We start from the raw sequence: 12,080 nt of genomic DNA, 5'->3' as shown, positions 1-12,080 counted from the left end.
CGGGGGGAGCCACAAGGGTATTAGAGTCACACGTCACGTCCCAGCCCGTGCAGATGCTGCGGGGTCACAGAGTGGGTGAAGGGGGAGCCCCTGATGGTTAGCCCGGCACGGGGAACGTGCAGGATGCTTGCCCAGGAGCTGGTGGGGGTGACTGGGGAGTGGCGGGACCCCTGATGCTCCTCTCCATGACCGTGTGCCGCTGCTGATAGACTCTGCCTGCCCTGGTCACCTGAGCCCCGTGGGTGGTATCTGCCCTGGGCTGGGGGTGGGGCGCGTCCAGGGGAGGCCTGGGAGGATGAGGGCCCCTCCCCGGGGAGCGTTGGGGAAACAGGAGAGCATGGCTCTGGATCTGGGCCAGTGGCCAGTGTCTCGTGGAGGCTTCTGCGCCCAGGGTTCTGGAGGCCTCGCACCCCGGGGGCAGGGGCCGGGCCTATGCTGTGCCTAACAGCTGCGGGGCGGGGGCCGGGGTGTGCGCTGTCCGGGGCTCTCAGTCCCTGGGACCCCAGCAGACACGGGGGCGCGCGAGGCAGTGGCGGTGTCCACGGCCGCATCACCTGTGGTCCTCTCTTGCAGGGCATGGTCTAGAGACCCCATCGAGGACGCAGAGCCAGCCCCGAGGTTCTGACCCCTGCTCCATCTCTGCCCCCCCGTGTCCTTAGGTAAGTCCCACTGAGAGGCCCGATGGGTCTGGAGGTGGAGGGGGCGGTGAGGACCGGATGGAGGCTCCCTCTGCCACGCTGCGGGGTCCTGCCTGTGTGGCCGGTGACGCAGGGCGGGACCCTGACCCTTGAGATGCTAGGAACCCCCATGTGGGCCCAGGTCTCACCCTGAATTAGCAGGTCTCTCAGGGCAAGTCATTCGACCTCTTTGCTTGAGTGGGGGGGTGTCAGGGAGGGACTTAGAACACGCAGCAGAATCTGGGGTCCACGCTGAGAGGGATGCCGGGAGGGAGGGTAAAATGGAAATTCTGTGTTTCTCTCCTGCTCTCGTGAAGCCCCAGCCCCCGCCACCTGTACCTGGAATCTTCCTTCCTGTCCACCCCCCACCCCAGCTGCCTTGGTGGGGTGTGGTCAGGACCCCGTGCTCCCCAGCTCTCATCCTACAGCCCTGGGTCTTCCCACAGGACCCCACCTGGGTAAACAGAGGCCCTTCGCCCCCAAACCACTGTTTCCTTCTCCCCTCCTTGTCCTCTTCCTCCTTCCTGCCCCCAGTTGATTCTCCACCCAGATCCCCTCCGGGCATTGACCCCACATCCCCCCGTCCCAGAAGCCAGAGTGTTGTCCCATTCCCCACATCTGCCTGTCACCCCGAACTCTTCCCTAAGTCCCCTGCTCCCTGCCTCTGTCCCACTCGGTCCCTCGGCACCCCCTGCCCGGGCCTGGCTGCGGTCAGGCCCCTCCCTGCCTGCCTGGACCCTGCCGGTGCCCGCCGGGAGCCGCTGCTGTCGCAGCTCGCAGCTGAGGGCAGAGTCTGGAGCGGGCGCCTCTCGGCCAGGTCTGACCCCAGCACCTCCCGCCTTCTGGCCCGCTGAGCGCCACGATGTCGTCCAGCCCCGAGTCTCTCCCCAGCGGTGCCCTCTGCCTGGCCCACGCCCCTGTGCTATCCTGGCCCACTCCCGCCGTCCCGCACCCCTGCCAGGGGATCTGCTGCTGGTTTCCGGAACCCCGGGGCTGGGCCGGTCGCCCGTCTGCCCTCCGGAGGACCCCGCCGGGCTTCTGGGCGACTCTCACCGCCCTGCCTGCGGCTGCCCCGACACAGCGGTGCCTCCGTGGGTGAGAAGCCAGCGCTCTCCTCCTGGGTGTTTGGTTCTGTTCTAAGGAGGAACCGGGTGGCGGGTGAGAGAACGGCCTCTGACCTTGGATTTGTGCGCTCGGGACCCGCTAGGCCACCAGCCTCTCCCAAGTGCCGTCCGTCGGAGGGTCGGCCGGCCCTCCCTCTCTGGGGCTGCAAGATACGGCTCAGACTAGTGTCCCGCGCGGCCCAGGCCAGGGAAGCCTGCCGCCCACCGCTCCCCTTCCAGCCTCTTCCTCTTCCTCCCTTGACCCTGCCCTGTTAGCCGCTGGCCCTCCTGCCCTGCGCCAGCGGTCAGCTGGCACTTCCGGCACATAAACGCCCTTGGCATGATGTCCGGGGCCAGATGACAATAAATGGGAAGTCCCTTTGCCCCACCTGTCTCCCCAGGGATGGGCCACAGGGTGTGTTCCCAGCAGCCCCCTCTCTGCCCACCCGCAGCACAAAACCAAAGAGCAAAACAGGTGATGAGCAGCGCCCCAGGGCAGCCGGGACGTACTCAGACCTGCTGGGCCTTGTGGGTCCTTTAAATAGCGAGGCCTCGTACACCTCCAAGATAATCGTTGCCCATGGAGATTTGCTCAACCGACCGCAGTTCTTCTGTGAGATTAACCCCTGTGAGGAGATCTGGGTTCCGCGGAGCAGGCCCGGAGAGCATGGTCTGGGCTAACCCTGCCCCTGGGTGTTGGGCCTGCACCCCAAGGTGTTGCCTGGTCTGCAGGCCCCAGGTGGGGGACCGCCCGCTGGTGCTCCCCGAGCAGCCTGCCAGGAAGCGACGGCTGCGGTTGCGCGGTCGGCCCCAGGAAAGGGAGGGTCCTGCCCTGGCTGCGAGTTGAGGTTATTTTTGTGCCTCGGGATGACTTGGCGGTATCAACCCTCCGGGTGTCCCCTCCTTCAGCCCCAGCTGCGGGGCGATGCTGCAAGAGAGCACCGTGGCTCACGCGCTCACACGCACAGCGGGCGCTGGTGTGGCCGGGCGTTCTCGGAGGCTGCTGAGTCCATGGCGGGCCCAGGACCGTGTCCTGCCCATCTGCAGGGCACCAGCACCAGGCAGGGGACTTCCTGCCCAGAGACATGGAACCCCGGCCTGGACTCACCTCCCGGGGGAGGGGGAGAGGAAAGGCAGATGTCGAAGGCAGGTGGTCACTGCCACTCACTCTTTCCTCAGTGCTCGTGGTGGGCAGAGGGAGCAGCTGCCCAAACAGTGAATGAATCACCAAGCCAAGCCCCGAGATCTCCCGCCTGCTGGCGCCGGGGCTGGGCCCGAGCCTGGGCTGAGCCCCCACGGCTCCCCCGTGGCCGGGCTCAGGTGGCTCCTGGCTTCCCCAGGCGTCCAGCGCGATCTTAGCAGATGGTCAAATTCCTCATTTTGTGCACTGGCCCTTGAATGTTCTCGGATTTGTCAGATCCCAGGTGCAAATGTGTAGCTTGGAAGTGCTGACTGGGACTCTCAAGGGCGCGCTCTGGGCTGTTGCCGGGACCTCGGGTCGCAGGGAAACACTAACACCCACGTCGGGAGCGAGAGGGGTTGGAAAATGTCTGATGGGAAGTTCAGAGACCTGGGTGGGGTGAGGCTGGGGGGCTGGTTCTGAAGGCCACCCGGACCCCCACGGGCCACAGCCCCGGGAGACCCCTGGCCTCGCACAGGCCTCAGCTGCGTGGGAGGGGCGCCCGCCCTAGCGGCCTTCTTGCTCCTGCCTGCTCCTCAGGGCCTGCCAGCCTTTCAGGGGCCGGGGGCTGGCGGGGCGGTGAGCCCGACCACGTCCTGGGTGAATGGTCAGCTCTGGCTTAGAGCTAATGGGGTGCAGGAGACGGGGCTAAGGAGCTCATACCTGCCTTCCCAGCTGTACCGGAAGCACCCTGAGGGTGCCGAGGCTGCCCCCCAACACTCAGCACTGACTCCACGTAGCGGGTGTCCCCTACGCGTGAGCATGCGTGCCCCAGCTCCCCCTACAGCATCGATGGCTTCAGGGGTGTGATTTAAAGAAATAAAATCGGCACCGGGCAGCTCTGTGTGCTGTGCTCGCCCGGATTCTCAACATACCAGCGACAGCTCCCGACCGCAGCCGCTGGGGCCCCCGGGGCACCTGGGATGGCACCATCCAGGCGCCTGTATTGTAGCTGAGGCCATTTTTATTAAGAATGACTTACTGTTTTTATTTCTTCCCAAAGACATTAAACATGAATCAAATAACATATGAGATGATTCACTGGCAGTTTTCATCCAGATTTAAAAAACAAAAAAAAAATTTGGATCGGCGGGCGAGCTGAGGGGGGCGCAGTGCCAGGCCGCCTCCCTGTGGCCAGCAGCCCCCCATTCCGGCCCAGCCGATCTGGTGCAGCCGAGGGCCTTGTCAGGGTGCACGGGGCGCTGGGGGGGCACCATGTCTGCAAACACCCCTGAAGTCTGGCATTTACAGCGACGTCTCCTCTCACAGTTTCCCCCACGGTTTCTTAGCATCTTGGCCAAACCTCATTCATTCAGGGCCCGTGGATTGAGAATTTAGTCATCACTCACGCAGGGACCTGGCAGAAGTTTCTCTTCGTGCCATCCACTGGGAAAAGAGCTAAGCAAGAGGCCTGCCAGCCAAACTCTGAGGCAGGGACACGGATCCCAGCCAAGGCAACAGCTTCTTAGTGCTGGGGAGCTCGGGAGGGGCTCGGAGACAGGCTTCGGGCCTGGACCGGGCCCCGGGTCCCGTCGTCCACACGCGTGTTTACAGACGAGGGAAGTGAGGCGCGTGACAGCCGGGCTCGGAGGGGGCGCGGCAGGTGTGCTGGTAACGGTACTTGTGACTCAGGCGTCACAGGTTTGGGCTGTCCTTGGAGCACTTGGTCTCGCCGCCTAGGCTTTGGAGGTGCTTTTTCTTCTTTTCCGTGGCTGCTGGGCTCCCCACACCCTACCTTTGTGAATCTGTCCGTTCTGCTTGTTCCATGCTGTCCTGTGACTGCTCGAGGTGCCTGGTGGGGCGGCAGGCCCAGAGCTGTGTGGCGGGGACAAGGGGCTTGCTGGGGGTGCAGGAACCCCCCTACACCCCACAACCACTCCCAGGCTGCAGCCCCAGCCTCCCTCCTGGCTCTGTTGGCTTGTGATTTAACAGGCCCCTTTGACAGCCCTCATTTTCCTTAGTCCTCTCAGGGATGCAGCGAAACCAGCGGGTGTTATTTCCCTGTTACAGCCAAGGAAACTGAGGCCCAGAGACCTTGAGATATAGCCAAGATCATGGGGGGCCTGGATGTGACCCTGGTGGGCCTTCTACTGTGTGCCTGCTGCCCACTGGGGGCCCCTATATCCATAACCACCACCCCGACCCACCTGTCATCCCCAAAGCCTGCATTCCAGCCCCATCTTCCAGAGGACCAAACAGAGGCTTGTTCTGGGGTGTTGAGATGGAGAGCTCCCTGACTCCAGGGTCTGGCTTGGTGTCCCCCAAGAGCTCCCCTTCTACATGGGTCCCCCACAGAGTGGGTTGGGCGCTGCCCCCTAGTCTCGGTTCCCTCGGTGCCCGTCTGGGCCAGGAGTGCCCCATGGACTCAGGCTCACTCTGCACTTCCCGACAACTCTCACGCAGGCCGGTCAGGGCCGCCAGGCACCAGCGGCCAGAAGGATTGGCTCCCAGGTGTCGGGGGCCGGTGCCCCAAATCTACGCGCATAATAAGCACAGCTGAGTTGGACGAGTGGCCCCTTCCCCGGGCAGATCTCTGGACAGGCTAGCTCCGGCCCAGACACCCCCACCCTGTCAGCAGCGCCCGGCTCCAGGGCCGAGAGAGGAGACAGTGGGCGACTCACAAGATTGTTGGCTTCATGTTTTTCTGCTCCTCTTGACTGTGGTCAAGGCCCTGGGGCGCCCAGTGCTTTCATGGAGCTCAGGCGTTTGGGGGGGAGGTGGGGCCCTGTGAGCCCACCCTTTCTGCCCCCTCTGGTTTCTCTCCCGGACCATCCCCCCCCACCCCCCCGCAACAGGCCTTACATTCTTGGCACCGTCTCCAGTCATGTCCTCCACTCGCGTCCCAGCCCCCATGGCTGCGTGGCTCCTGCCCCAGCCGCCTCGCCCTGGCACACCCGTCCCTTTGCCTGCCCAGCTGGGGAACTCGGGCACCTAGCGGCGACTCAGAGCTCTCCTGGAGACAGGCCACCCCCCGGGCTGTGAGTAAACCTTGGTCCGCACCTCGCTCCTTGTTTTATGCAGGTGGGGGCACCGTGGGCACCTGGGGGGAGTCTTGGTGGTTTTTCATTGAGGTGCTCCCCCACCTGGCCCAGAGAGGGTGTGAGGGGACAGATTCAGGGACTTTACGCCCCACTTCAGCCTGGCGTTTGGGGATCTGCCACCCCCAAATTTGCATTCAGAGCAGGGCAGAAGGCTGCCCTGCGGTGGAGGCCAGGAGCCTCCCAGGGCTGTGGGGTGCTGGGCTGGTGTGTGCATGGACAGACGTGGGTTCCAGCTTTAAGGAAAGTCACCTGGCCTGGCTTGGTGCTCCCTCCATGGGAGATTGTTCTATTGGCAATTTCTCTTTCTTTGCCTGCCAGTTCTCTCCCCGGACACTCTTTTATGTCGGCTCCACTGATTACCTTCCGCCGCGGGAGTAGCTCGGCGCGTCCCCCTGGGTGGCAGTGACGTGGGTCCCCTGGCGAGGCCACACCATGAGCCAGCCCAGCTGGAGGCCACAGGGAACCCTGTGGGGCCACACAGTCAGGGTGATCCCCAGGGGGAGGGAGAAGAGGGCACTGGTTGGAGAAGGGGCCTGGAATCTGACCTGCCCCAGGCCCTCCACTCTGGTGCAGCTGTTCCTGGGCCGGGAAATGGAAATTTCCAGAACACCGAGTCTGAATTACCGGATGTCCCTTCTTGGAGCATCAAACCTGGCACTTTGCCACCCTAATCCTGCTGTTCCTTCCTGTGTCCCTGATACCGCAGAGGAGAGGGTCCGAGAAGAAACGCGCTCACTCCGTCTGTCCAGCCATCCCAGCTCCTGGCTTTTGGGACGCACGGCCACAGCCATTATTTCCAATACACTGACTGAGCACCGACTGTCCAGCCTGCTCTGGGCGCTGGGGGGTACAGTGGCTGGCGAGAGGAGGCAGACAGTAACTACACTAGCGTGGCACCACGCCAAGTAGTGGCACATGCTAAGGAAAGGAGTAGGATAGGGACTCAGGCATGAGGGCGAACACTGCTTGTGAGGGGCCCTCAGAGGAGGTGTTCCCCAGAGAGTCACAAAGACGCGGTGTTGGGCGTGTGCTTGGCAGATCCTGAGGACAAGGCAGAGCAGATGGGTCCAGCAGGCTCTCCTGTGGGCATGAATGAGGTGTTTTCTTTCCTCAAGAGCTCACAGTCTAATGAGGGAAAGACACAAGTCAATGATATAATAGAAGTTGGGGTGTGCTAGGGTAGATCTAACACTGGAATTCGTGTGCAAAGGAGAGAGAAATTGTAGTTGCAGAAGAGCTGAGAAATGCTTCCCCAAGGAGGTGACTTTTGAGTTGGGCTTTGGTGGATGAGTAGGAGTTTGCCGGCCAGCTGGGGTGAGGAGCCACATGGATGAACAGGCAGAGGTACAGGTGTGAAGGGAGAGCCCCCCACCGTGATGCCCCTTCCTGTCGCATTAGCAGTTTCTACAAGGGAAAGAACATTCTCTTGGGATTTCCCTTTTTTTCTTTCTCCAGTTTCACGGAGGGCGTTGCAGCCTCTGGGGAGTGGAAACAGGATGACTTAAGATAGGGAAGGGATTTCAGTGGCTGGCTTGGCCTGCCTCCCTGCCCCTCCTTCCTTTTATTTATTTCCCCTAAGGTTGGGGATTTGAAGCTGCTGGGTGCGGAAATCAGGAGTGTTCCTCGGGCTTCTCAAGCAAGGTCACTGGGTGGAGCCCATCCAGCTGGTAAAACCCTGATGCAACAGGTTTCGGGAAGCTCCCCGGAAGTGGCCCTGCCGTCGGGGGGATGATTCAAATCTCCCCACACACCCTGTGACTGGGCAGCAGGGCTTACTGGCCGACCTCTTCCCCGGAGGAGAGGCACCCCATTCCCCCCTCTGCAGCTGCCCCTCCCCATACTTAGTGGGACCAGCCTGAGTCTCTATGGTAGCTGACCTCTAGTGGAGAGGCAGAAGCTGCTGCAAATAGAAACGAGGCACTCACGTGCAACTGGGAGATGTAAACACCATGATCTTTCACTCAAGGCCACTAAGGAGTGACATAAACAAAGGCCACGCTCCCCCTGGGCTCCAGTCAGCAGTGGGCCTGTTGACAGGGCGCTCATGAACTCGAAGAGTCCCTGCTTGGTGGCCCCAGACCCACAGTGCCCCCAGAATCTGCCCAGGACAGAGCAGACACTAGAAATACTACGTGAGCCACACACAGACATGGTTAAACTTTTCCAGGGGAGATCGATGTTGACACAGTTATTTTAACCTGTTGTATCTCCATTGGTAGCATTTAATATTTGATATGCAATTTTATATGCAAAGATAGAAGAACTGTTAAGATGCTCTATATCAAATTTTCTTCCGAAGTCTCAAAGTCCAGTGTTTATGCTACACTTAAGGCATATTTACAGATTCACCCTCATTTTAAGTGCTCAGTGGCTGATAGTTAGTTACCTTATTGGACAAATCTGGCTTCGAGATGGAGAAACTGAGGAACTGAGGCAAGGTAGGGGCGGAATCCGGAAGCCAGGATTGGGGTCTTGCTCGCAGGTCCTGGGGAGCCGGTCCAATCTCGCCCTCTAGTGTCCGCCCAGCTGCACTGCAGCCTGAGCTGCCCCAGGGCGGAGCCGGCCTCAGGCCTGGTGTTAGCACCTTGTGGGTCCTGGGAGGCACCTCAGCCCCGGGCGGGGACGGCCTCTCCTAGGAGCAGCTACACTGGAAGCCAAGGCTGCAGGCTGCTGCTGCTCTCACCTCCGCCAGCTCCTCCCCTCCCCAGGACAGGGACTTGGCCGCAGGGAGGAGCATTTGTGGGCGGCCACCAGAAGGAACCGGCTCTGGTGCTCCCTGAGAAACAGCACAGTTGCCCACTGGCCCCTGCTGCCCGCGCTGTCCTGTTCCACCCCAGGCCCAACGAGTGCTCCCGCCTCAGAACGAGCCCCTGAATCTTGAGCAGCCTGAGCCGCGTCCCCTCCAGCCGCAGCCCGAGCCCTGGCCTCTGCTGCTTGCCTTCCCCTCCCACCGAGTCTCCGAGTCCGCCGCCCCGCGAGCTTCCGGGCGCCGGCTCCAGGCAGGCGCTGAGGGCGATGGGATGAAAGGGCGACCCGGCCGTCAGCCGCCTCGAGCTGCGATGGGTGGAAGGTTCTGGTTCTGGGAGCTGCACCAAGGAGCCGAGAGCCGTGCCGTGAAGAAGGCTTTACTTTGCAGGAAGTACTGACTCTTGGGTTAAGTATTTGCACGGGGCTCCCAGCCACATGTTTACATTTTAAAAAGCACTTCAGCGCATTCAGAACACCCCCCGAGTGGCCAGACCCCGAGGGGAACGGGGGCGCCCGTGGACCTCCTCCCCGGCTCGCCCATTGCCGTGAATGAAAATGTCATCTTTGACACTCCCGAGAGGCTGTTCCTTGCCTGTCCAAGCCCTGCTCGGACTGGAGGCCTTTTTAGCCAAAGGGGAGATGACGCCAGCCCAGAACGGGGTGCCCCCCCTCCCCGCACGCCCGGCCTCACCCCACCTCTCCCTGAGGATGCACGTGAGATTTTCTGGCGCATGGAGGCCGGTGTTCGCCCGGGAGCTCGGCGCGGGGGCCTCCCGGTCTTCGCAGCAAGGACGGCTTTTCATCCGCTGCCTCCCCAGCCTGCCGGTCGTCGGGGAGGTCGCTCACTGGCTTCATCAGCAGCAGAGGTGGCTGCGGGCGCCGTGCTCCGCCCCGGATGCCCCTGCCAGGTCGCCTGTGTCGGGAGCGAGAGGCTCCAGGGGGAGCTGCCTCCCCTAGACCCAGGGGAGCGCGCGCCGGACGCCGCGGGAGGGCCCAGGAGCGGGCTGGGGGCTCTGGCTTTACTTGGCTTTCCTGGCCTCACGCCACGCGTCATGAAACTCTCAGTGAGATCTTGTCAGACCCTCCTGGTGAGCGGGTTAGCGGGGAGGGCGCCAAGATGGACGCCAGCTGGGAGCACGCGGCGCCTCCACCGCTGCCCACGATGGACTGTGCCGCCGAGCGGGGCTCAGAGCACAGCTGCCAGGAACGCGTCCTGCTCGGCCCCTTGGCACAGCCCGCCCGGCACGGACAAGCAGGTCCCCCCCGAGCCGCAGTCCCTGTCTCTGAAGCGGAGATCTTTCTTTGCCTCCTCCCAGCCTGGCCAGGTGTGACCCCCGCATATTTCCCCCTCTGGGAGCCTGCCCTGTGCTCCCCAGAGGAGGCCTGTGTGAGTTTGAGCCACCAGCCGCCTTGGAAATGGTTCTCCTTCACGTCTGTCCTACACGCCTTCTTCCTGGGCCAGCTGCCCTGCCCCTCGTGAGGGTTAATGATTCCCCCTTGCGACTCCCCTCTTCCTGTCACTTTTTAGGTCCTGGACAGGCCGGGACACCTGGGATCTGGGGTGGCCTTTGGGCAGCAGGGATACGTCTGGGCCCGCTCGGCGGTGTCGGCGGGGAGCCAGGCCCGCCGCCGCCTCCTGGCTGACCTCCTGCCTTGCAGGTGCAGCTGCTGCCGGCCGCCATGGGCAAGCAGAACAGCAAGCTGCGGCCCGAGGTGCTGCAGGACCTGCGGGAGAACACGGAGTTCACGGACCACGAGCTGCAGGAGTGGTACAAGGGCTTCCTCAAGGACTGCCCCACCGGCCACCTGACCGTGGACGAGTTCAAGAAGATCTACGCCAACTTCTTCCCCTACGGCGACGCCTCCAAGTTCGCCGAGCACGTCTTCCGCACCTTCGACACCAACGGCGACGGCACCATCGACTTCCGGGAGTTCATCATCGCGCTGAGCGTGACCTCGCGGGGCAAGCTGGAGCAGAAGCTCAAGTGGGCCTTCAGCATGTACGACCTGGACGGCAACGGCTACATCAGCCGCAGCGAGATGCTGGAGATCGTGCAGGTGCGGCCGCGGGGCGCGCGGGCCGGGGCGGGGCACCCCGCGGCCAGTCTCTGCCGGCCCCTCTCCTGTGCGCTTTGGGCAGCTTGCCGCTGGGACCTAACAGGGCTGGTGCCCCCTTTTAGGGGGCTCCCATTCCCCACTATCTGTCGGCAGCTCAGGCAGGTCAGGCTGTTTTCCCGGGGCGGGGGGTGAATACAAGTTTCTGGCCTTGTCAGGTGCAAGAGCCGAGAACACAGAGCTGCCTGGCCCGGTGCAGGGGCGCAGGGGGGGCTTTGTTCTGGAACCCCCAGAAGAGGTGCGCTCTGCAGTGAGGAATTCGGAGCTGAGAGTTGAGCAAAGGGCAGCAGCTGCGGCCTGTGGAGCGCCCACCCCCTCCCCGGGGGCTGCTCACGCCGGGAGAATGAACCCTACAGGTCGGGGGCTCTGGTCAGTTGTCAGTCCTGGCCCTGGTGGTTATGGGGTTCGCCTGCTGGGTCTCCGAGGCTGAGTGTTCTTGTTTTTAAGGGAGGTGTAAAGCCACGACGTGGAATGCCCCCAGCACATGCAGCGTAAAGGGTTCTACGTGTGGGGACCCAGGTCACCCCACTCTCAGGAGCTGTGGAGCCCTCCCAGCACCCCCCAGCTCTCCCTCCAGCGTCACCCCTTCACACTGGAGTCACTTTTCACCCTCTTGAGCTTCCTTTTTCACCCCCTGCCATCTGTGATATTCTTCCAAGTCATTTCGGCGAGCCGGGAACATTCCAGCCCGGGAAGGGTCCTCCAGGCTGGGCAGAGGCTCACACCCAGGCCCCACCCGCTGGGGAATATTCCAGAATCTCTGAGCATAGTCTTCTCTGGGCCCCTCCGCAGGCTATTTACAAAATGGTGTCCTCCGTGATGAAGATGCCAGAGGACGAGTCCACTCCGGAGAAGCGGACAGACAAGATCTTCAGACAGATGGACACCAACAACGACGGTAGGCGGTGGTGGTGCGCAGGCGGCTGGGCGCAAGGCTGTGTGTTTGGGGTGCTCCCCTCCCTCTGCGCCCCACCCACCCAGGCCCTGCTGACAGGTGCAGCTGTGTGGAGGGAGAACCAGGTGCAGCTGTGTGGAGGGAGAACCTCCTTCTGGCTGGGGATGGGCCCTCCTGACCCAGGAGCGCGGGGGGAGGCTGGCCGTGTGGCCTCAAGCAGCGGAAAGCCCACCCGACAGTCTGCAGATGCGCAACACGAGACAGCGTCCCGTCGTGGCCTGGGCCCGTTTAGCACGTCACCACCCCCAGTGGGGCAAGGCT

At 62.7% G+C, this 12,080-nt stretch overlaps 1 protein-coding gene across 1 annotated transcript in view; it reads left to right on the top strand.

Annotated features, from left to right (window-relative positions):
- HPCAL1 (hippocalcin like 1) overlaps nucleotides 1–12,080 on the top strand; it is a 70,354-nt gene that overhangs the window by 57,161 nt on the left and 1,113 nt on the right. Inside the window, exons 2-4 of the mRNA XM_037528533.2 lie at nucleotides 574–659; nucleotides 10,409–10,807; nucleotides 11,657–11,762. Of these exons, the coding sequence (XP_037384430.1) occupies nucleotides 10,430–10,807; nucleotides 11,657–11,762 (484 nt within the window). The 5' untranslated portion in view covers nucleotides 574–659; nucleotides 10,409–10,429. The remainder of the gene's footprint in view (nucleotides 1–573; nucleotides 660–10,408; nucleotides 10,808–11,656; nucleotides 11,763–12,080) is intronic.

Source organism: Talpa occidentalis, unplaced genomic scaffold (genome assembly GCF_014898055.3).
Source record: "Talpa occidentalis isolate TD23 unplaced genomic scaffold, MPIMG_talOcc4v2.1 talOcc4.5, whole genome shotgun sequence".
NCBI classification, from domain to species: Eukaryota; Metazoa; Chordata; class Mammalia; order Eulipotyphla; family Talpidae; genus Talpa; species Talpa occidentalis.
This window is presented reverse-complemented; position numbering and strand designations above follow the sequence as displayed.